The sequence below is a fragment of the Dendronephthya gigantea genome, unplaced genomic scaffold (genome assembly GCF_004324835.1).
Source record: "Dendronephthya gigantea isolate DGI-Jeju-01 unplaced genomic scaffold, DenGig_1.0 000037F, whole genome shotgun sequence".
NCBI classification, from domain to species: domain Eukaryota; kingdom Metazoa; phylum Cnidaria; class Anthozoa; order Malacalcyonacea; family Nephtheidae; genus Dendronephthya; species Dendronephthya gigantea.
Window position 1 is genome coordinate 655,328 of NW_021163047.1, and position 25,107 is coordinate 680,434.

General features: G+C 36.6%; 1 protein-coding gene across 1 annotated transcript; it reads left to right on the forward strand.

Moving 5' to 3' along the window:
- The first annotated feature begins 10,475 nt into the window (after window positions 1-10,475).
- Window positions 10,476-25,100, forward strand: LOC114526135 (palmitoyltransferase ZDHHC17-like). Its single transcript, XM_028547641.1, has 18 exons — window positions 10,476-10,579; window positions 13,209-13,588; window positions 15,647-15,724; window positions 16,763-16,833; window positions 17,382-17,455; window positions 17,745-17,809; window positions 18,009-18,082; window positions 19,026-19,114; window positions 19,402-19,527; window positions 20,032-20,168; window positions 21,139-21,242; window positions 21,398-21,519; window positions 22,326-22,388; window positions 22,624-22,717; window positions 23,062-23,145; window positions 23,379-23,530; window positions 23,943-24,040; window positions 24,393-25,100. The coding sequence occupies exons 1-18, from the start codon at window positions 10,562-10,564 to the stop codon at window positions 24,523-24,525; spliced, it is 1,962 nt and encodes a 653-aa protein (XP_028403442.1). The 5' UTR covers window positions 10,476-10,561; the 3' UTR covers window positions 24,526-25,100.
- The last annotated feature ends 7 nt before the right edge of the window (window positions 25,101-25,107 follow it).

Below are 25,107 nucleotides of genomic sequence, written 5' to 3' on the forward strand. Positions count from 1 at the left end.
AGTGAATAAAACTGTGTAACCCTAAAGTTGTGCTGTGAATATAAAGGAGTGGCAAATGGCTACCCAAAACTCAACAGGTTATGGGCCCAGGAGAGCTCTGGTCTTCGATGGAAACGAATCGAAGTACGAATTATGGGAGGTAAAGTTTTTATCCTTTATGCGGATCCAAAAACTTTACAACATTTTTGTGCCTAGCAGCGATGAGCGTGAGCTAGATGAGTCGAAGAATGCCGATGCCTTCGCCGAACTTGTACAGTGTTTAGATGACCGAAGCTTGTCCCTAGTCATAAGGGAGGCAAAAGATGAGGGTCGAAAGGCTTTAACAGTGCTGAGAGAGCACTACCAAGGAATAGGAAAACCCCGAATTATAGCCCTGTACACCGAACTTACTTCACTGAGAAAGGGGGAAAGCGAGTCAACAACGGACTACATCATACGAGCGGAGACCGCGGCGACAGCGCTGAAAGCAGCAGAGGAAATAATAAGCGACGGCTTATTAATTGCAATGGTTTTGAAAGGCCTTCCTAGGAACTATAAAACATTCTCTACTGTGATAATCCAACGAGAAAAGCAGATGACATTCAGCGAATTCAAAATAGCCCTGCGAAACTACGAAGAGAGTGAAAAGAGTTGCCATGGTACGGAAGGCAAAGACAACGTGATGTATGCCGCCAAGACGAAATTCGACGGAAAATGCTTCAAATGTGATAAGAAAGGTCATAAGAGTTCCGAATGTTGGCTAAAGAGCGAAAAATGGTGTGCCAAATGTCGAACCAAGACCCACAATACAAGAGATTGTAGAGCCGCAAAGAAGGACGCAGCGAAGCTTATCAACGGACAAGTGAAGAATCAAGATTTGGATGAACATTCATTCGCATTTACGTTAAAAGATGGTAAAGGTAGGAGTACGAAGAATTCGAAGCTTCTCGTGGACACTGGGGCGACCAGCCACATAATTAATGATAGGTCTAGGTTTGTAAGCTTTGACAAGAACTTTGATCCGAACAGTCACTTTATAGAACTTGCCGATGGGAGCAAGGCTAACGTAGTTTTAGGGAAGGGAAATGCAATGGTTAAATTGTTTGATGTAAGGGGTAATGTACAAAATCTAATGCTAAGCGACGCACTTTATATACCGTCCTACAGTCAAAATATTTTTTCAGTTTCGGCAGAAATAGGTACCGTAGAGGAGGATCGGTTGCTTTAGAAGAACAGGTAAGTAAATACACTACAGCTGAAGGTCAGGTATTTGAGATAGAAGAGAGAGAGCGTTTGTACTATTTAAATAGTATCTCTTCTTCGTGTAACAATGCTACCTCCATTAATGAGTGGCACAGGATTTTAGGCCATTGTAACTTTGGAGATGTGCGTAAATTAGAGCAGGTAGTCAAAGGTATGAAAATCATAGACCACAGCGAGAAAGATTGTGAAGCATGCATTCAAGGAAAGATGTGTCAGAATAGAAACCGAGAGCCAGATCAGAGAGCTAAAGCACCTTTAGATTTTGTCCACTGTGACTTGGCAGGGCCAATTGAGCCCGTTGCCAGAGACGGATTTAAATATGCATTGTCTTTTATAGACGATTATACAGGTATCAACATGATATATTTCTTAAAGCGAAAGAGCGACACTTTAGAAGCCACAGAAAAATTTTTGGCCGATGTTGCGCCTTATGGTAAAGTTAAAAGGATACGAAGCGATAATGGTGGTGAGTTTACGAGTCAAGAATTTAAATCTCTCTTACGAAAGCAGTCAATAAGACACGAGACGAGTGCCCCGTATTCCCCTCACCAAAATGGAACTGCAGAAAGAGCGTGGCGAAGCCTTTTTAGCATGGCTAGGTGCTTGCTATTGGAGGCAAAACTACCAAAACGGTTGTGGACCTACGCTGTGATGGCTTCGGCCTACATAAGAAATAGATGCTTCAACCAACGCTTAGAGAAGACACCATTTGAGGCGTTGACAGGTAAGAAACCAAATTTAAATAATATGCATGTATTCGGCACAACATGCTATGCTTTTTTGCAGAACACCAAGAAAATAGACGCAAAGAGCCGTAAAGGTATATTTATAGGGTACGACAGAGGTAGCCCATCTTATTGATATACTATCCGGAATTAGACAAGATAGAAAAGGTACGTTGTGTCAAATTCATTGACAACTTCCAAGGCAAAGACAATAAACTCAACGATCTTGATGAGTTTGTACCCGACAGAAAACCTTCGAGTACTAGCAATGAAAACCCCAAAATGCCGAGTACAGTTGAGGAGAGCTCGAATAATCTCGAAACAATCAGCGAAAATGTAACAAACAACACCGAGGTGGTTGCCGAGGGAGATAGGTATCCAACAAGAGTTCGCAATAAGCCAAATTATTTCGATCAAAGCAAATTAGATGACACATTAGGTGAGAATGTTAATTACACTGTTGATTATTGCTATAGAGTTGCGAACATTCCAGTGTGCTATAAACAAGCACTTGAGTTGCCTGAGGCAAACAAATGGCAAAAGGCAATGGAAATTGAGATGAAAGCGTTGACAGATAATGACACTTTTGATTTAGTACCGCGACCTAAGGATAGACAGGTAGTGGGGGCAAAGTGGGTTTACACTATAAAAACAAATCAAGAGGGAGGAAAAATATAAAGCTAGATTTGTAGCGAAAGGGTATTCTCAAGTTTCAGATATAGATTACCAAGAAACGTTTGCACCAACTGCACGCATGAGTTCGATCCGAATGTTATTACAACGTGCCGTGCAAAACGACATGATTATTCACCAAATGGATGTGAAAACAGCATACCTTAATGCGCCAATTGACTGCGAAATATATATAGAACAACCTGAAGGTTTTGAAAAGCGAAATGATAGCGGTGAAACGTTAGTTTGTAAGCTGAAAAAGTCGCTATATGGTCTAAAACAAAGCGGCAGGAATTGGAATAATCTACTCCATCAATATTTGATTAACGAAAACTTTATTCAATCTCTTGCAGATCCATGTGTGTATGTGCGTACAATAGATGATGAACGATGTGTGATCGTAATCGTTTGGGTACGATATCATAATCGCCTCGAGTGATTCAAATTCACTACAGAGCGTGAAAAAGTCTCTTAAAGAAAGGTTTAAAATGACCGACCTAGGGATTCTAAAATGGTTTTTAGGCACTGAATTTCAATGCAGTGAAAACACAATTAAAATGAATCAAACCCGGTACATTGAAAAGATTCTTGAGAAATTCAAAATGACCGATTGTAAGCCAAAGCCGACGCCGTGTGAGTTAGGAGTAGACAAAGTTTTGGAAGTGGAATCTCCTGAAATGGAGGACCCCGGGCTTTATAGAGCTATAGTAGGTAGTCTCATATATGTAATGACTGGCACTAGGCCAGATCTGTGTTACATCGTGACAAAATTGGCACAGAAAATGTCAAAACCAACCCAGGCAGATTTAACTAAGGCAAAGCACGTTTTGAGATATCTAAAAGGTACTTCAAAATTTGGTCTAACGTTCACAAAGTCCATTAACCCCCTCATTCTTCAAGGTTTTTGCGATTCAGATTGGGGAGCATCTATCGCAGATAGACGGAGTATAACAGGATACAACTATCAACTAGCGCAAAAGGGACCGTTGATATCATGGAAGAGTCGCAAACAGCCGACAGTGGCACTATCCACCTGTGAAGCGGAATATATTGCATTGACAAACGCGATGCAAGAAGCAAAATTTCTGAAACAACTCTGCATCGACATGAAGGTAAGTATACATGAAGGTAAGGCTTTCATAAAGATAGATAACCAGGGAGCGATGAATCTGGCGAAGAATCCTATTCATCATCAGAGAACAAAACATATAGACATCAGGTACCATTTCATTAGGGAAGAAGTGAAGGAAGGACGAGTTAGTTTAGAGTACGTTTCAACAGAGGAAAATATTGCAGACATATTTACAAAGCCAGCCAGTAAAATAAAATTAGAAAAATTTAAAGAGACCATATTAGGTAAGTATACATAGGTTCATAATTGCGCATATAATTTTAAAGCGATGGCCCGCCCTGCTGCACGCCATCAAATAAATAATTTACTATAGAACATAAAGAGCAAGTGGGGGTGTTAAAGTATGCTCTATTATATTCCAAATATTCCAATATATATGTATCAATCAACTGTAAATAGATTTAATTTAGATTTATGAGTGATCAAATGATTCCATAGATTCCATAGATGCAAGTGTAGTAAATGTTTCTTTAATGAAAGCCAAATATGGTAACCAAATGTAAAATGAAATGTTATCCGCCCTAAAGAGATTATCATGTAACCACTTATATATAGATGTAACTTTCCTTGTATACATCAGAGTGAATAAAAATGTGTAACCCTAAAGTTGTGCTGTGAATATAAAGGAGTGGCAAATGGCTACCCAAAACTCAACAGTAGTAAAGCCTTCTTTAGAAATGGTTATTAATACTTATAGCTTAAAATTTGACGCCCAAATTGCGGCAAATGCGGTTTCAGGGGTTCTTTTTTTAAAATTTTCCCGGGGGTACATTTCCCCTGGAGTGGCCTGGACAGCTGGACTAGGGTGTCTCACCCCTTCGACGCTCGTTTCGTTGCGCAAGGTGATATTGCCAGTTTTCGCTCTGGATCCGCCCCTAAATGATATTCGTGTAGTGTCGTTTAGCTTCGAATAATCCGTCTGTTTTTGCCCGTGTTTACACAAAAACGAACTAGAAGACGAACTATCTTTTGCTTTCCCAAGTTCGTCCAGACGGATGATCCGTCTCTAGTATAAATCGGGCCATTGTGTAAGAATGGACTGAAAACACGAGCGAGATATTATAGACTAAAAACGTCGAATAGGGTAAGCGAAATAATAATAACTTAACAAAAAATAAATACATTATCATAGAAACATGTTTTAGAACATTACATTTATTTATTGTTAGCTAACTGAATACACTTTTCAAACCGCCAAACCTTGTTTCAGTTCACAATAGTTTGTCGTTGGTTCCCATGACCGTTAGTGTTTAGTGACTCCCAGGCCCAGGTCATTTATCACGTGTGCTACCAGCCGGTTTAAGCTATCCAATTCTATTGCATTCTATTGCAAACCTATCTTTATATTTAATGCAAGCTTTGCATCTACATTATTGTCCGTAATTATCATAATTACGTTTTAAAACTTAAACTTTGCAACCAGTATGTTCTTAGCATTAAAAGTAACCGTCATAGTTCGCACTTTTTGCATTCGTCAATTTTGGGTAGAAATTATAACATCGTTAGTTGAAAGCGCATAAACCAAAAAAAATTTTCTACAGTCACAATCTGCCATTTTACCATCAAAACATCCTGAATTCTGGATAAGTGCAATAACAACTTCCGCTAAGGCCAGTAACTGCCAAACCACAACTGTGTTGTCGAATTTTGATTCTCCACACAGCGATAAATTTTCTCGAGGCAAGCCTGAGGAGAATTGTAGTTTCCAAAATATCGCAAACAGTTTTCAGGTACCGGTAATTCACACTTAGCAGCAGATAAACGCACATGTAATGGACGCTTTTCTGTCTGACTAATGGAAATGGGACAAGACTCATTCAAACGGTTCCCGCTAATTTGGCAAAAATGAGATGACGTAAAACCCCCTGTCCCTGAGGATTCAATCTTGAAAACCTGGATTGTTTTACCTGACGATCGTTCTGTTATATCTTTGAGTTGCACGCGACAGAAATCTCGTTTTTCTTCATCTTCTAATTCCTTTTCGTAGTCACAGGTAAACTCGAGGAAATCTGATTGGTTATAAATTGTCTGCATTCTTGCTTTGCTCAGCCGATACCCTGACCAAATAGGCACATGTTCATTAACTGGACAGTCTTTACTTAATGGCTCACTAAATTCCATAAATTTTCCACGACCGGAATAGTTTTCAAAACTGTACGACTGCACTAATGTCAAACTAGTATTCGAATCAAAATGGCAGAATACCCTGTAAGCTGACATGTCGGAGCCTAGTAATTTATAGATGCCAGACTTCAAGGAACGATTAGAATAACTCTTACATGACGCCATCAATTCACAGTTATTGCCATAGTGACCATCAGGACATTCGCAGGTAAAACGTTTCCATGGCTGATCAAGTGATTTGATTGGTTCACAAGATTGGTTCTCAGGACAGATATCCTGTTCTTGGCAACAATTATACTTCATGAAACAACTCAAACTTGAACATTGCTTCTCTATTTTCTATACGAATCAATAGACAAAAGACAATTATACATAGATGCAAGGTTTAATTGGACCTGCTTTGGATGTCAAACTTTCATAGGCCGAACCCAATGTTAAAGAGTTAAAGTCCGTTTGTCTAGGATTTAGCACACGAAAAGTTCAGGCCAGAAACAGGTTTTAGTTGCTGTTGAGAGCAGTATGCATGTATAAAAAACTTGACATTAAAATTAATAATTAATATTCTAAATCCCTATGACGTCATTGACGTGAACAGCCGGCACGCGGTAAAAATAGAGATTGTGTCAGGTAGGTAAGTTGATTTGGAGAACGAAGAGAAATATAATTTTGTATTAACATTGGAATGGGAATATCGTATATAGTCTCGCGAACAGTTGCAAAATGCAAAGAGTATAACCTTGCAAAATTTGTAAATTGCATGCCGTACATCTTTTGTATCACGCACGCGGACACGCAGGTGCTACTGAGTCGGTCACGGAAAGTCGGAAACTACAATAGTTAACTGTATATTCTTTCATACAATATGCCCCAGGCCTCAAACTTCACTATAAAAGGGCGTGCACAACAACCGAACCTTCGGTGGACCAACGGTGTAAAAATCATGCGAAAAGTTGAGAAACTCAACAAGACTAAAATAACGAAGAAGAACACCGGACGGAAACGACGAGAAAAAATAAACCTTACGCTTTTGAGAAGCCTAAACTTTAAGGAATTTTTGAGGATTTTTGATCCTGAACTCTGAAAATCGTTTTGTATATTCAACATAAATAAATGGATGTGCTTTCTCACCTTGTGTTAATACTCGGGTCGCGTCAGCGCAGTTATCCCACGATGTAAAGGCAAAACATTTTTTTTCTACTATCTATCGCGCAGATTCTGTTTATAATTATCTTGATATTTTGTATTTACCTGCAATTTTCCTGACAAATGCACTTCTTTTAAATTGTAGGTGACGTAGACGCAGTCACCATTCTCATGAAGCAACGAACTGTTGTCTTCTTTATGACTAGAACAAAGTTGGCATTTTGTGTTTTGGCAAATTTGAAAGGACTGGCACTTGCAGTTTTCCAAACAGTGCCCTAAACATTTTGCAAAGTCTCCACTATTTACATGAAACGTTCCAACCAGATATGTTACGTCAAATTCTCTATTTTTTTCCGTATTCAGATTAAACTGAGATTGTCCACTCAAGATGATTGTATCGAGAAGGAATATTGCCAACAAAAGGGTTGCGAAAAAGCTATATCAAATGAAAGCAATTTACATTGATTAAACTTGGATTGAACAACTTGCTTTTATAATATAAAGGCCCAAACAGACATGCAGGACGCGATTTGGCAGCGCGGCACGAATTTTCAATTTCTTTTTATTTTCTCGAAAGCAAATAAATTTTATCCAATCATAATATTCTTGTAGATTACTTAACGTTAAAATACTCATTAATATTCAATAGACGTTTTGACCAATCCAATGAACCTTTTTAAACACGTGAGTAGGCTTTTATACTCAATAAAGCACTATCAGGACACTGTTTTATATAAAGACACATGTGGCTTTATATAAAGTTCATGTTCAATCCGATTGGTCGCAACGTCTATTGAATATTAATGTCGTATTTTAAGCTATTCAAAACACTCGTAGCTCGTGTTTTATGCGCTATAAACCGCTCGGCTGCGCCTCGCGTTTTATACCGCGTAAGACACTCCTACTCGTGTTTTAAATACTACATAATACATTTTGATTGCTCTGGTGTCCATATATATGTTTAAAAAATTGTTTCAAAAATTTAATTTATATATATAAAATATATATATATATATATATATATATATATATATATATATATATATATATATATATATATACATATATGTGCAGAAGAACAAATACACCTTACATAAATATCCACAAGTGAACACATGGCTCAATTGAGAGCAAAAACGTACAAATGTATATATATATATATATAATTATATATATATATATATGCTTCTGAAAACTCAAAATTCGCATCGCGTTGCCCCTTCTCGTCCGGTGTGTGTGGATCCTTAGAGTTGATAATTCATTAACCATCGGAAGTCAATGGAAAGCATATGCCGAGTTCAAAGTATTTAAAAAAAGGCTTGCTCATTGATTTTTTTGTTCATTCATACGTGGAACCGGTTATATTTTATAATGCATTTTTCTGCAATTTTTATTACAAATAATGCCCCATGCAGTTGTATTTCACCGGGGAAATATACCGTGCTGCGCGCGTTCATGCAGCATTCAACATGCATGAATCGATAATATCACTGCATGCATACAAATTTTGAACGAGGTTGATTTTTTCCAATCGGTTACATTTTCGTGCCGGATAGCCTAAATAACGAGAAATTTTGTAATAATCATAGAGGTAAACTGACGTCTATGTTTAACGAAATTTTCACCAGAAGAAGAAAAAGAAATCAAATTTTTATACCAATAAGCTACGGCAAGTTCTCAGCCCATGTTTGGTACGAAAATAAAGCTTATAGACACAATTTTGAAATTTTGTCATAATTTTAGCAAACGGACTCAATGTCTTAAATTTCTAAAATTAAAACTGGGCACTGCGAGGCAGGTCAACAGGAGTCAACGCACCGTTTAACACGCCTTTGCGATGGCCCGGCAAAATTATTGCATGCATGGGGAGACAAGTCGTATTAAGCCTTCCACAACTCTTTGTGGTCACGCAAATCACTATTCCGGGAAGCAAATTACCATTCTGGCATTCTAGCCGGCAAAAAACCGGAATGATAGGGGTCTGAAGTGTGAACAGACGCTATATACTGAAAAAAACTGAATCTAACATTTCCCAGTAACTATATAATTATTGTAAATGGTAACCCCTTACCTCAAATTAATACTTGACTGCATCCTTTCTAATAATTCAAGCAATGTCTCGCATGTTTTACCTGAGGTTTTAAATTGAGGTGTTCAGACCGCATTCATGAGGAAATGTCAGTCACTATAAAACTTAATGTCGCGGGATATTAATATATATACTGCATATTTATATAACATATAATTATATATAACTGCTGTCATATCTGTCCGCTTTATTACATAAGTATAACAAATAAAAAAATGGAGTTAGTACATTTTTCTTTCAATTCACCTGTCAGAAATATATAGAAATACTCAATTTTAATAAACTGAATCATCAATAATGCATTTGTAATAAGAAAAAATAGAAGCCGACAATAAAATCACAATATATTATAATAACCAAGTCCAATGCATGTATGAATCATGACTGAATGGAATGAAACGAAACGAGGTATGATGATGTTCTGTGCGACTTTCTCCTTTTGATCGACGCGCGCGAATGAGTGATAAGTTACGGATGTACAAATAAGGACATGCACTTATTCCATGTGCCAAAAAAAAGGAAAATCGCAGCACTGAGAAATTGCAAGTGTAAACGTGCCTAATCATGATTTAGGTTAATTTATCGGTTGTATAAATCATACCCTATATTATAAATCATACTTTATATTATAAATCATACCTTATAAAAATTAATATAAATCATACTTTATATTATAAATCATATCTTATAAAAATTATTATAAATCAGACTTTCCTGCATAAATTATGTGAAACACATGTTGTCAAGTTTGAGAATCAGCCAATTAGCTATTTCCCAATCGAGCAGGGTACTTGGCGAGTCGCGAACCGGAAAGCATCTATGGACTGTTTGGAGGGACAGAAATATAAGTCTGAAACATTTGTCCCTCCAATCCGGTCCATATATTATGCTTTGCGGTTCGCGACTCGACTAGACCTAGTACCCTGCTCGATTGGAAAATGGCTAATATGAAAGCTATATTATAGGGCATGCTTTTTAATTATCAATCAGTGATCAAGACCATGTTTGCGGCAATATATAGATCATGATCGTGATCGCTGACTGTTCACAAGAGAGAAATTTGTGATGCCTGATTTTATTATTTACCACATTCATTTTTTTTTAAAATAATTTTTGGCCAATGCATTGCTAAACAACTCCTCCTAGATTGTCATCCAGCAAATCTCAGGGTTTTTTTTACCTAGGATACCTGGGAAAATTTAGCCTGTGACTATGCACATCATCTTAGAAACTTGAGCAACTGAAATGCCAAATGCCTTACTGGCTCTTACACGACGTATCCCTGCTGCTGTGTCGGATCGGAAATGAACGTAAAATTACGGCACGTCGTGTGAACGTTTGACGTATGCGATTGAAAATAATCGACTTTCGATATTTCAAATAATCTCCTCCAAATTGGAAATGTGGCATTTTACTCATCGAAGAAAATAGTCCATGTACAGGCCTTTAGAGGTTAGTTTTTTTTGTTGTTATGATATAATATGCTTTGAATAGTTTTTTTGCGGCATTAAATTACAAAATGCACCATGCAATTGCCTAAATTCGTGTCTGTTGATAGTTTGAAGTAAATGTGCCAAAGATTAGGATACTATGTGTGCATCGGATATTGTTGACATTTCGTTTATCATTAGCTTGTGCATTTCTAGTGTCTGTTTTACTCTTTTATTTTGAATGTACCGTTAGCCGAGATTATGTTTTTACAGATCTCACGAAATGTTTACTTTTGCCCACTGCATCCAATCTAGATCAGGATAAATAACATGGTTGCTCTGAAGCAGTATCTTTCTCGCATATCTTGAGCGAGTAAATACGATAGATGATCAATTTATAGTGTATTATGTATACGTTACATGGAAAGTAAATTATACAAAAAGTTTATAACAAATATAATAAGTGTTTTAAGTATTTATATTTTAACAAGTATTTAGAGAAATTGATCTAGCTAGTTGAATACATTCCATTCAATTTAATCCCCCTAGGGACATGAAGTTTAGGAAAATCTTAGGAACTGTCCTTTTGTAAGATCATCTTGTACTAAATTATTCCTTCAATTCGATCTGCACAACTTCTCTTCGGTTATGTAATTATATTTTAGAATAAATATGAGAACCCAACATATAACTTTAACAAAGACATATATTAAAAACAGCTAGTTTTTTCAAGAGATTTATCGCCAACAATCTCTAGCAGGATATTAATTATTTTTGCTCTTCACACCCACTTGAAGAAAGTCCATAAGGTACAAATTCATTATTAGTGAGCTTAAGCATGTTTCTGACAACACAAACTGCACGAGTAATGTCAAAAGATTGGGTAATTAAGGCGTGAAAAACAAAAACTTTACTTCCAGTCAACATACGTGTTGTCAAAACTTCACCTGCTTTATGTTCACTAATACAAGACAGCAGTTTGAAAAAACAAAACATAACTGGAAGAAAATAAAATCATGAAGCCAGAAATGTAGCTTGGAGTTAGCTAATTAACATGAGTGAGGTCTTAATAATGAAATTTTACTGCAAAATCATTGTCCAGACTGATGAGTTACTTCCAGTGACTGTTGCAAGAATAAGTCTACATGTACCACCTCTTTCGCAGGCCCTTTACCAGGTAAATATGGTAGGCGGTGATATTTTGCTGGTATAGAAACCTGCATTTTCCGAAATTCGCCCGAAATGCTCCCTAACACAGGAGGTAGATACATGTATATAACATTTATATGTTATTTAATATATGCATACCTAATTAGCTATTCAGCTTTCATTAATAAGTCACTACCCAGCATACAGTAGATAGTAGGCTTATATTTGAGATGTTTTTTATGGGGGCTTTATGTTTGAATAAGATGGTGTAGATTAGTAATGTGATGGGCTTTATGTAGTTGTGTGTGGTGATTTACTGGTGTTTACTTCACAGCTGGGTAAAATTTATTATTATGTACAGTTAATTTCAATAAAGAAGGTGTGAGCATTTCTTCTAAAATGAAAGAGCATGAAATGCTAGCTGTGATTAATCATATTTTTCCATTTAGTGTAGTAAGATGAAATGAGTTTTCTCTCTATGTTTACACTAAAAACCTCAATACAGGGCCGTAGCTAGAAGCTTAATTGGGGGGGTGCATATTCATATATTCGTCATATGCCCGAATGATTTCTTTTGTATGCTTATACCTATGATATATAAACATGAATATATGAATATACACCCCCCCAATTAAGCAGTCTAGCTACGGCTCTGCCTCAATATATCATGTTCTGTTTTTCATTAAAATGAAATACAATGTGTTTCAAAACATTGTTGCATTGCAAGTTGATGTTGAAAGTTGTTTTGTGTAACATCACCTTAAGGCTTAAGCTAGTACATAATGACTTTCTGTCTTTTGCTAAATTAGGTACATTACTGGTTTCTAGAGTACATGAAGGCATTCCTGATGTAAGATGTAAATTGTTAATAATTGATTTAGGGTGTATTTTGTTTATGGCTTGATCCTTAGTTGCTTTTTAATTTCTCACAACCCGAAATGGGTGCCTTTCATTTTTGACATGCTTTTCAGCCACAGTTGTCCCAGCTGAATCTTTGTCACCAATTTTGCATGGAAATCTCAGAGTTTTAAGTCTATTTTTAAGTAAACTACTATTCTGTTGTCCACCGCACCATTGCATGCGTCATGTAAGAAATTATTTATTAATTCAAATTAAAATTATTGATGAAAAAGAAAGGTAGATAGCAATATAGAACAGTGATAAGGACAGAATATTGTATTTTTTGCTGTAATTAAATTGTAGGACTTGCAGAACAAACTAAATAAAAGTAAATGCTCATACACAACTAGTTTATGAAATGGTATCATTTTTTGTAAATGCTCTTAATATAGTTTTGCAGAAACTTTATTGATAATATTTTTGAGATTTTTAATTCAAAATGTTGCATCTAGGGAAAAAACTTCTATCAGTCTAGGCTTTCATGTATAATTTTATACCAATTTTTATACCATACCGTACATACAAACTTAGTCTAACCAATAAAATGGTACCATCCATGCATGATATTTGAAACCATTAATTTTCATTGGTTGTATTTCCAGATGTATGGTGCTAGCTCAAATATCGCCCCGTATCCTACAATGGGGGGCCAGGGCCACGGCCACATGAGTGGACATGGAGGCCATGGAGCCCATGGTCATAGCCATGCTCCAGGTGAACACTGTGGTATGCATGGTGGAGAGGTTGAAGATGATGCAAACTTTCCTTCTCCTGGACCTGTGAATAAACCCAAACCCCCTGCACCCCCCGCCTCGTCAAAGCCAGACCCAGCTTCAATGAGTATAGTCCAGTCAGTGCAATATGGTGAAATGGAGAAACTAAAAGATTTTATAGAGAATGGTGCTGATGTTAGAACTCCTGATGCTGAGAATGTCACATTACTTCATTGGGCTGCCATTAATAATCGAATTGAGATTGTCAAGTATGTATCTTTATATATGGATTTTATTTAATTTTATGTTATTATTGTTTGGATTTATGTTTGCCTGCTTTTGTTTTGTGAAAAAGTGAAAATTAGTATCACTTCAATTCAAGAGCAAGTGAGAGGAATAAGAAAAACCTAAATTAACAATTAGTTTCTCTGGTGCTTATCATGTTGCCAGCACCTGTGGATGCATGTGGATGGTATGGTACGTACCTGGTTTACTTTGTGTTTCTGATCAATCACAGTGATTTTATTGACTTTGATGTCACCATAAAAGCTTGTTGTATAAGAACTCCTAATAACGTTTCTCATCACTATTTTGAAGCTCAAACATTGCTTCAAACATTAACCTTGAAGGTATAATTTTTAATAACCTCCAGTGGTTAAAATGGTGTACGTTTCATCATTCAAGCAATGAGAAAACTCTTAAAATCGACACATACCAAGAGTTTATTTCAACTTACCTCGTTGATTTGAGTATGCTTTTCTATTAATATTATCTCGAGTTTTCATCGTTTGTTTAGGTAATAGCAATATTATTTGATCATGTGGAAAATTGCGGGTGATTTTTTAGGCTACATTCGGACTCACGGTTTTAAAATATGTTAATTGCACAAAGAACTATGCTATAAGTAAATTTACTTATTTTCAATACAACAGAACAGATACCATGTCCATGTATGTAGTTCAATTGTACTTACAATTTGTGCACCCATTTACGATCTTTTCCAATGGACACTGATGTTTAAAAAAGAAAAAAATTCCATCGTTTGTTTTTCTCAAGATGTTATGTATTAAAATCTAACCGAAGTCGATTTTCTCTCAACAAAACTTGTGCACGCCCTGTCAGTTCAATGCGCCCCCCACGCCAGCCATGTTTGTTTTCTTTTCGCGGGAATTCTCGTCTCTCGACAAAAATCACATCACTCAAAATTTGATATAACTTTATGCTCTTGCTACACCGTTTTTACACATTTCTGTGCGGATTTTTTCACATTTACTGCACTCTAATCTTTACCGATGAAAATCAAGAAACGTTTCCTTAATCTTATATTATTTCAATCCAGGTTGCAATGAAAATGGCCGTATTTATATAAGAGGACGGCTTAGACGTCTGAACGAATTTAACGTCTTGTGGCTACATACATAAGTGCGACTAGTATAAATACTAGATGGACATAAACATGCCCCAAAAAAATTAATTTGCTCCGTTTTTCGAAAGATGTTTAGACCCACACAGTCGAATGGCCCCCGCCTTTTCTGCAAAAATGCGTCCATTTTCAATAGTCTCGCATTTATATTACACGATTTTAACGTATACGACGGTTAATTCGTCTGTAAAGAGCGCCATATGGATGTACTTAATTTGAGACGTTTAATTCGTCTCACCATTTTTTTCGTATTAGCCGAATTTATATCTGAGGGAATAAATCACACAAATTTTAGCCCAAAATGGAAATAAAAGACTGGTAATTAAGCTTCGCGGTGTATGTTAATTGGAATACAAAATGTCGTCCAAGAAGAGAGCACATGCAGGTATCAAGAATAGTTACCCGTCTGTGTCGAGTTTTGCGTCAAAGACAGAAATCCATCTTCTAATATAAATTCGGCTATTTATCTAACTATAAGACGTCTTTAACGTCTCGGACGTCAAAGTCGTCTCAGACGTCTAAGCCGTCCTCTAATATAAGTGCGGCCAATAGCGCAAATGTCAGTGAATACAAGTACTTCAAACGTATTTAAAAGCTACGCGAGCGGTTGACATTCCTACGTTATTCTATCAAACTTCACCGTCTATATAGCTACTCCACCCAATTGCGCACGCAAATTAACCCCGTGTATTTTTTTTCAGTCTCCGAATTGTATAGTCCGTCGCTAATTTATGATTCAGTTGACCAATGACTTGAAGCAGTAATAAACTGATAAAAAAGACTGAATTCTGTCCAGTTTTGAGTTTATAGTAAAAGCCTGTAAGATGTTTTCCGCCAAACCTTGACGTTTTAATGTCTGTAAAGCATTCAAAATTTTCAGCAATTATATCTTTTTATTTGCCAGATATCTCATTACAAATGGTGCGATTGTCGATCAAAAAGGAGGAAATTTAGAAGCAACACCTCTGCATTGGGCGGTGAGGTTAGTAGTATTCAATGTGTTACGTATGTATATTCTTATATTTAAAATATTTTACAATTATTCGCCGAAGGTGAAGTGAATATTGCCCAATAAAAACCGAGACGAAGTCGAGATTTTTATTTAGCGATATTCACCGAGCCTGAGGTGTGATTTTTGAGAAAAGCAAATCAGTTGTAGAGAATTCATGTTTTACAAACGTAAACAAATATCTCGACAGTTTTACGGCGATTCAATGTTTTCGCAAAATAAGATTAAAAAGCGTTCTACAAAGTTGTTTTACCTTTTTGCGAGTTTAAACGGGCCTATATGGGGCAACATAATATTCTTTGTGGAGACGACTTTTAACTGTAAAGTTAAAAATTTACACTCTCAAACGTGCATCTTGTACTAATCGTATTTTGTATATTCAAGATGTGTTGGTTATTCGTTTTTCGCATGCAATAGTCATTTGAACAGCGTTTTCTTGGTAGCATTCCATAAAATAAATAATTATTTTAAAAGACAGATATAGCAGTTTCTACAATTATAGCACTGTGAAAATCTGGGTTGCGCTAAGTTCATAGTCTGCATCAGAAATACCAGTGCAATATTAAAGTCACTTGGTTTAAAAACGATCACAACAGACTTTGTGTCCTAGTGAACTGAATTAACCAGACAATGTGCAAGGGCAGGAAATAATTCCACTATAGCTTTGCCTAGCTGCGCCCACAAACATAAAAAAGCAACACCTCATTACGAACCAATAAGAAAGCACCTGAATATACGAACCAATAAGATTAGGCTATCGTAGAAATCAGAACGGAGATGAAGTGTGAATGTGAATTGGTAGTCTATTTAGTCGATTGACGTGTTTTCCAATAATTAAGTTATTAGTTACCAATCTGTTAGTATTTGTTTACAACAATGATATAGTTAAATTGACGCTATAGACGCTATAAAATATCAATGTCGTTGTCTAATATAATTGAAACATCGTCGTCGGTTTTAAATGCATGGTTTTGGATTAACCCGGGTATTTTAAGCGTTTATTTTGTTTAGACAAGGTCTACTAAACATGGTTGTCATGCTGATGAAATATGGAGCTGATCCCAATTCAATGGATATCGAAGGTACCGGAACTCACTGTTTTATGCCTTTTGTACACACTTTTGTAAAATTAATGGTTATTCCATCAATGGACCATTGAGGTACCAGGACACAGCTGGCCACATGCATGGACGCGTGTACAGTATCATCTGTGACCTCGACTTGTTGTAAAACAGGCGTGATCCAGTGATACGAAGTAACAGCCTTCCCAATGCATCTATCGCCTTTGCTTCGCTTATTCTACAAGTCATCGATCTTCTCAAGACCTTCTCAATGATCTTTCTCACTCTTTTACTGGTTTTCTGCGCGTGCATGGCATGGCACCACCAGGTTTTAGCAGCCACCAAGATTTTTTCTCTGGCAGCGCGATTTTAAAATTAAAATTTCCTCCGAAAATAAGTAGTAATGAAATAACACATCACTGTTCTCTGATATCAAATAAAAAACCTTCTGCGAGATAACAAAACCTGACAATTTCTTAGCATACTAGACTCGGCAGAAGATTCTCCTGCCATTGGTGACTATATTCATTCATTTCAACGTTTTAGTTTCTTTTTGAACTATGCTTCAGGTTGCTCATGTCTGCATGTGGCGAGTCAACTCAGTCATACAGCTGTTGTTGCTTATCTTATTGGCAAAGGAATGGTAAGTACTGTTTACTGAGCCTCAAGTAAACGGGAATAATACTTGTGATAGTTAGCAATGTAATACATGTAAATGTTAACAATACATTACCATACCTGAACAACAACAATACTCCTGGTAGGAGCACCAACGAACGGAATCTTGAATCGTCCCTGCCACTCCATAAGTATGATTTCGTTGCACGTTTCCCAGTTATTTTTCTTAGTTAGTACATAATTTAATCGTTTATTCGATGATAACAATGATTGGAGCCTGGGCAATTATAAAATGAATTGTTTTAATCATTCAGGATGTCGATCAAGTTGATAATAATGGTATGACACCCCTCATGTGGGCAGCTTATAGATCATTTGGGTGAGTGTCAGCTATGTGTAATAGTCAATTGTTTGAAGTATTTATGTACTGAAGTAATATGTACCTATACGTTATTCCATATATATAAGAGTTGAGCATAAATAGGAGTCGAGTATAAAGTAGCAAAAATAAATGTCTATTTTCTTTAATCACCGCAAACAATATATTTCTTTATTAATGTGCTGTAATCCTGTTTTAGAGTGGATACCATAAGATTGCTGTTGACAATGGGAGCATCGGTGAACCGAAGGGATAAATTTCATAAGAATACAGGTATACATAAATTACATGCATTATTATATTACGAGCCAGTGTGTGTGAAAAGAACATGTGTGAAGAAGTACGTACTGTAAATAATGTATAACTAAAATGAAAGACGCAATCTGATTGGTATAAAGTCGTGCAGTATGAGACAAAACCACCTACATATACTGTATGTACGAGGAATTTAATGATTCTCGTGGTTTGAAATGTTTCTCCCGGCAGGAATGTGTGCTCCGTGCACGAGGGATGTTGCTCGACTTTTGGAAAGAAGGAAAATACACTCGTCATCGGCTCGAACATCCCTCGTGGCTGAGGATCACGCAATCCTATAAGGAAAACCATTTGGAATTACAATTTAACAATCATTCCACGCTTGTACATATCAAACAACATCGTGGGTACATGTATACGAGTTCACCAATGTCACTGTTTCAACATGGTGTACATTGTAGCTGCTTTACCCTTCAATGCAATGCTGCAATAATTTACATTTTACATTAAGCACTGTGAAAATCTGAATTGTACTAACTTTATAGTCTGTATCAGAAATACCAGTGCAACATCAATTTTTGGTTCAAAAACGATCACAACAGACTTTAATTGTGTCCAAGTGAACTGAATTGACCAGACATTGCATGCCAATGAGTCGATCATGTTTTTGCTCTCACTTCATAATTTTGACTGAAATAAGGACTGAACCAGATTTCGTAACTTCAAAATGGAGCTCGTAATACTGTATTACTAATGCAGTACTAAATAAGCCCTCCTAGCACAATCTCTTAGAATAGTGGGAGGGGGTATACTGTACAAGCTCTCAGTAAAGGGGAAAAGGTCTGGTTGACGAAGCTCAATATAGAAGTGTATTCTTCTGGCTCTATGTATCCCTGTAACTGAGAAAGGATCAGCCAGTCATTTATTGTAGTAAATTGTTTCTTTCAATTTCTTTGTGCAGCCTTACACTGGGCAGTTATCTCCAGTAACCACACTGGTCTTTCAGTGTTAACCAAAGCATCCGCGGACGCAACTATCACGAATGAAAAGGTCAGTGAACAGAGTCCAATATAGTCTTTTTCTCTTATGTGCTGTACTGTAATTGCGTGGGTAAGATTCGTCAAATCTACGTGACGCAAACTGTTGCTGGGGATAATCACAGCCGCTAGTACTTCGTGGTAGTAGATCTTTTTCATGCTGTATTGCACCAGCATTTTTAGAATGAAACTATGGTAGGAACCTTCTGTATGTTACTGTTTAATCCAAGATCTATTTATTTGTCAAGTGCTGTATGTATGTTCAATATTTATAAAACATTTCATACAACGTACGTTTAGGGTGAGACTCCTCTAGATCTTGCCAAGCAGAAGAAATCATCTTGGATAATGACTCAGCTAGAATATTTGAATTTAAACCAAGGTCGTGAGCAACCTGGTTGGCTTCGCAACATATCAACTAATAAGGTAACATGTATTTTATTTTTCTTGTATTCTGCATTAAAGCAGCATTCATGTAGCACCAAGCACTGTGAAAATCTGTTTGTGCTAGATTCATAGCATACTTCAGAAATAGCAAGTGCCACACTAAGATTTGGTTCAAAAACGATCACAAGAGACTAGTTGTGTCCTAGTGAACTGAGTTAACCAAACATTTGTCATTTTACCGATGTAGCAATCCGAAAGGCGACCCCCAATTTCAACCTAGGGATAAATTTACTCGGGGTGGGGTGGTTGCATCTGGGATTCGAGTAATTCGGGTTAATTTCGAGTTAATTGGGTACGAAAATCAGTACCCCATTAAAAGTACTTTTGTGTATTTGGAAGTTCAGAGTCTTTTTTGAGGCAGGTAGACCGAACCTTGTTTGATATTTAAATTTTTTGCTGGTACTTTGAACCTGTATACAACTGCCCTGGTGCACGTCATGTCTGCTGTACAATCGTGTAACGTTTCATTTGTACCTTCGTTAGGTGTTTCGTTATCGTATCATGTTCTGGATTCCATTCTATACTCTCTTCTCTGTTGCTTGTTTTTTGGAGTGGACAAGTGGTTGGGAATGTTTCCTACTCGTTTTCGCTACCCTGCTAATAACCTGGGGCTGTATAAGGTATGATCAATACTCTATGTTTCATAGCTATTAATATTTAAGCGAAGTTACGTATATAGTAACGTGTATATGTCTAACATATTGTAAACGTATATACATATAGTAACGTTTATATATCTAACATATTGAAAATGTTTTCTCCTGACCATGTTCGATTCTTGTCAAAAGACCCCAGATGCCCAGCACTGGCATGCCCGCCGCTTTTTCTGGCGCCTAAGGGGCTGTTTACATGAGCCCGGTTACCCGAGATTCAACGAAGCGTTGGGGGAATATGAGGTATTGAAATAAGTCTTTATGACACCAAACAAGCACATGCTATTGTTGTGGTGATTATACGACTGCCAGGATCATGTTATCTGCTCATTTTAATACCTCACGCTTCGTTGAATCTCGGGTAACCATGTAGACTTGCTACAAGTCGACTCTTTAAACCCACACGCGAGTTTGAGCGACCGAGCGTAGCGAGGTCGCGAAAGCGAGGGAAGGAACGCGCGGAAGAGTCAAACTCGCGTGTGGGTTTAAAGAGTCGACTTGTAGCAAGTCTAGTAACCATGCTAAACAGCCCCTCGCCTCCAAATTAATTTGAGTGCCCAGGGCGCGTAGTACTCAACATGGAAACTGTGCTCAGCATGGTTTATCTTTGGGCACCGGTGCCGGGCACTAAATCTGAACACAGTCTTAGTAATCGTATCATTCGACCTTCGTTTTCTTCATCAAAATTTAAAATATCGTATTAAGACAAATGTAAAGGGGAATACCCAATCATTTTTTTGTGATGCACTGTAAATTAACCCAGAATACCCAGGCCCTAATGCATACGTTAATTAAGCCTTGTTGTACAAGCTACATTCTCTGTCATATAAAGTAGACTGGTTAGAACACTGTCTCGCTGACCTAAGATGCATTTCTCTCTAATTTGTCTTCTACCAACACCAGCATTCAATCTATTTTATATTCCCTTTTCTTTCAGGTTATTTTATAGTTATGATCTCAATTCTAATCCTATAGCTCTTGGTATTGCTATAGCAACGAAAATTATGACGTATACTGTATGGTACTTTTATATTCTGGATTATATCCTTTTTGACTGACATTGCTTCACGTCTATTTTTCTGCATAATTCCATTTTTGTGTGTTTTTATTGATACCTCGGCAATGAAGCATGCGATATATGCACTGTGGACTTTACACTTGTTCTTTCCGGCTGTTATTTCCTTAACAATTTTTACATTGTTCATTATATTTTATTTTACCCTTCTGTGGATTTTCGACGATGTTATTTTACTCGTTTTATAAAGCGTGGAAAACAGATCCTGGTATCATTACAGCGACACACGGGGAAAGAAAAAGGGTATGAGTCAAGAACATTATCATATGATCTGAATAGCACAAGAGTAATTAAGCATTTGAAATAAACGACAAAATTTTTAATTGCAAACATGTTTCGACTTAACTTTAAGCCATCTTTAGTGCAAATGAACTAGTTATTTACATTATGAAATATATAAAGTAGAAATATGATATTTCTACTTTATATATTTCATAATGTAATAATATCATATATTCATATTTCTACTTTATATATTTCATAATGTAAATAGCTTATCCATTTGCACTAAAGATGGCTTATAGTTAAGTCGAAACATGTTTACAATTAAAAATTTTTGTCGTTTATTTCAAATGCTTAAGAACATTACCTTGTTAAAACCTTTACAATTAAACATCGACTGTTGACATTCCATTGACAAATTAAGCATCAGTTTTGTCTTATTTCCCATGGTTTGTATAAATAAGGGAGAAACGATGACCCAGCAACAAAAATCAAACTCGAGAAACAAATTGTTTAAGAAACATTCTGAAGTCGTTAATAAACAATATTTCCATGCACGGGTGGGGTGAAAAGTTACAAAGCATATGTAGGAAGAATATTTTATGTGTAAACAAGCATTCATACATGCAACACACATTCTACTACAATAATTGCACGTGACCTGCAAAATTTCGTCTCTGCATGGATTTTTACTCCTGCATGAGATGCTGGGAAGTGCTATAGTTATTAGATACCCGTTGCAATTTACCAATAAGCATTATTTACTTACGTCTTCAGTGATTATTAGGTACCACGACAGCTGCTGCATAATGATCTTTTCTTTTCAGATTATTGTTAATCTTGCTGAAGATGGTACTCTTGACTTCAAACGCTTCTGCCCAACATGTCTTGTAAGTACAACCAAGCAGTTTTGATATGACAGTTTTGACGAGATCAAACAGACACTTTCTAAACGCGAGCAGAGATAACTTAGCCTAGTTGCAGCTAGTGCGCTCGAAGAAGTAAAGAAAATGCTTAATATTGATAACGATCGTACTGTATTCAGGTTGTAAGATAAAATATATGCATGCAGGGTCGAATCTATAGATGTGGGCATGTATAATACCGTTCTATATGTTTCATTAGGTAAGACGTCCAGTTCGTTCTAAGCATTGCTCTGTGTGTGATCATTGTGTCGCTCGTATGGATCATCATTGCCCGTGGGTTGATAACTGTATAGGTAAGATATACTATAATCTGGGGTCGGTTGTTCGAAAGACGTTTAGCTTAAACGGTGGATAAGCCAAAGCTCAAAAATACTGTCATAGATCGTTGAATGACCGAACCTGCATCTGATGCATTAAAAATATGTACTTCCATGCATTGAAAATTGAATTATTTACATCGAAATAGTTTATCTCAGTTGTTCAATAAATCGATAATTTTCTTTTCCATTTCGAACTTATCCACCGTTTAAGCTAAACGCCCTTCGAACAACCGACCCCTGGACGCCAACTTTGGCTTGTTGTTCTCGTTGTTAACAATGATTCAAAAAAAAATGATGGCATCCTCTTTTATATCTAGGTGTAGGTAACCACGCAGCATTCATCATATATCTGTTCTCAGTGATTGTCTGCTACACGTATGTCGTGTATGGATCATTTTACTGTAAGTAGTTATAGATTAATAAATATATTGGGGGGATTGAGACTATGGGACTGCATCATATAGTTAAATCCAAAGCTCCCCAATGGTATATCCGGTCGAAAATCGTAATATAATTCCATATCTCGTCACCATCGGTCAGATTTGTTACCCAGTGCGCCTCCCAACTGCGTGCATTATTTGGTATGCAGAAATTATGGCCCGTATTTAAAAAAAAACGATATAATTTTTTTCAGTTTTTACGGACAAGTGTAGTGCATTTGATAATGGCGTTTTGAAAGGTTTTACAGCAATGTTCAAATGCTCTGGTATGGTGTCCTGGACGATATTCTTAGCTGTATTTTATCTGTTCTGGGTCAGTTCCTTGTTTGGATCGCAATGCTACCAGGTAAACTATCGTTACCATTTAGTAGAATAATATGGCGAGTATTTGTTTTTATCTTTTGCTAGATTAATCCATTCATTCAATAGTGGTAGTAGCATTCACGGTAAACATGCACCATGCAGTTTAACATGATTTCGCTAATATTATGTTTTTGCAATCATGTCTCATCTCGTAAATCTTGATGATGTTTAAATCTTGATCACGTAAACTGGAGTAGCGTAACAATGTTTGACATGATTTTGACGACTTTTTCGGTTGTTGGACGCCTCGTAGCCGCTTAAAGACAAATAGATATCTTGTGAACTTTACATGCAAAGCCATATTTTTCCATCATGCAGCGTTCTGCAACCAAACAGCATCACTCATTGTGATCTGTCGTTATTCGTATAGTAAAAACACAGCCGCTTTTTTTTAGATATTTTGGCGAGGAATGACAACGAATGAAATTATAAATGCTCCAAGATATCAACATTTCTTCACCGGAAGTGACGGCATGCCAACTAGTCCTTTCTCGTAAGTTCATATGGTTAATATTTACAGCAAAAAGCGACTGGTGGAAGAAAAAGGGGGGGTTAAGTATGTCTGTGTAAGAAAAAACATTGCATGATAATGCAGGTTCACTTTGTATAAAGTGTTATACTCGGGGCAGAGCAAGCATAACTGTATATATTAATCTCAAAAAGGGTTGGGTAGACGTAATTTTATTACGTCTAATTTTTGGGTGGTCTACGGGTTTTCTATACTCTTTGTGCTGGTCATTTGTAAGTTTCCCAAGTTTGTAAATTCCTGATTTAGAGCTAACAATTGCTATAAAATGAATCCTCAATTTAAGAATACTAAGTTTTATATGCTGCATATCTTTTAGACGTGGGATTATTGGAAATGTTGCTGATTTCTTTCAATGTTCGTGTTTTGGTTTGGCGAGACCGGTTTATGTTGACTGGAAAAATGAATACGACTTTGATAAATTCTCAGGGCATAGAAAACATACTGTATAACGTATGAGAAACATTGTCTATATTGTCTGCATGCAGTTGAAAAACATAGAGATCGTGACCTTTAAGACGTTTTGGCAATCCCTTCTGATTTAGTTGCTAGTTTTTAACGTAAACAGATGCATGTAATAGTTAGTTTCGATTAGAACGTAAAACCATGTCGCAGTTACAAGCTTAACTCGATTGAACTGGCTACGATTGCAGATTGAATACTGAAATATCTCAAAAAGCGTACATGCATCCGTGTGATGTGTAGTCAACATTCCTGTGTTGACGGAAATATATATCTTCTGGTCCACAACACAACTGGATTACGATAGTGAAACAAATGTACGGAAAGAAACTTTTTTTGGATTGCAGCATCGCTAAACAGCCAATCGATAACTTTCGCATAACATATTTTTACATACATATGTGACATTATATGGATTTAGTGTTTCACAAACAATATGATAGTGCAGAATTGTAATTATTAGCTAACTACCTGAAAGATTTGACTTTAAGACTTTTATTTTGACAAGTGAATACATTTTAAACTGAAGTCAATTTACATCTATAAAATATAAGCTTCCTTTATTATATGAA

Coding starts and splice junctions, on each gene's coding strand:
- LOC114526135 (XM_028547641.1), top strand. Junction 22,389..22,623: donor GCTTCTGCCCAACATGTCTT/GTAAGTACAACC, acceptor ATGTTTCATTAG/GTAAGACGTCCAGTTCGTTC. Junction 23,531..23,942: donor TTGGATCGCAATGCTACCAG/GTAAACTATCGT, acceptor GCTTTTTTTTAG/ATATTTTGGCGAGGAATGAC.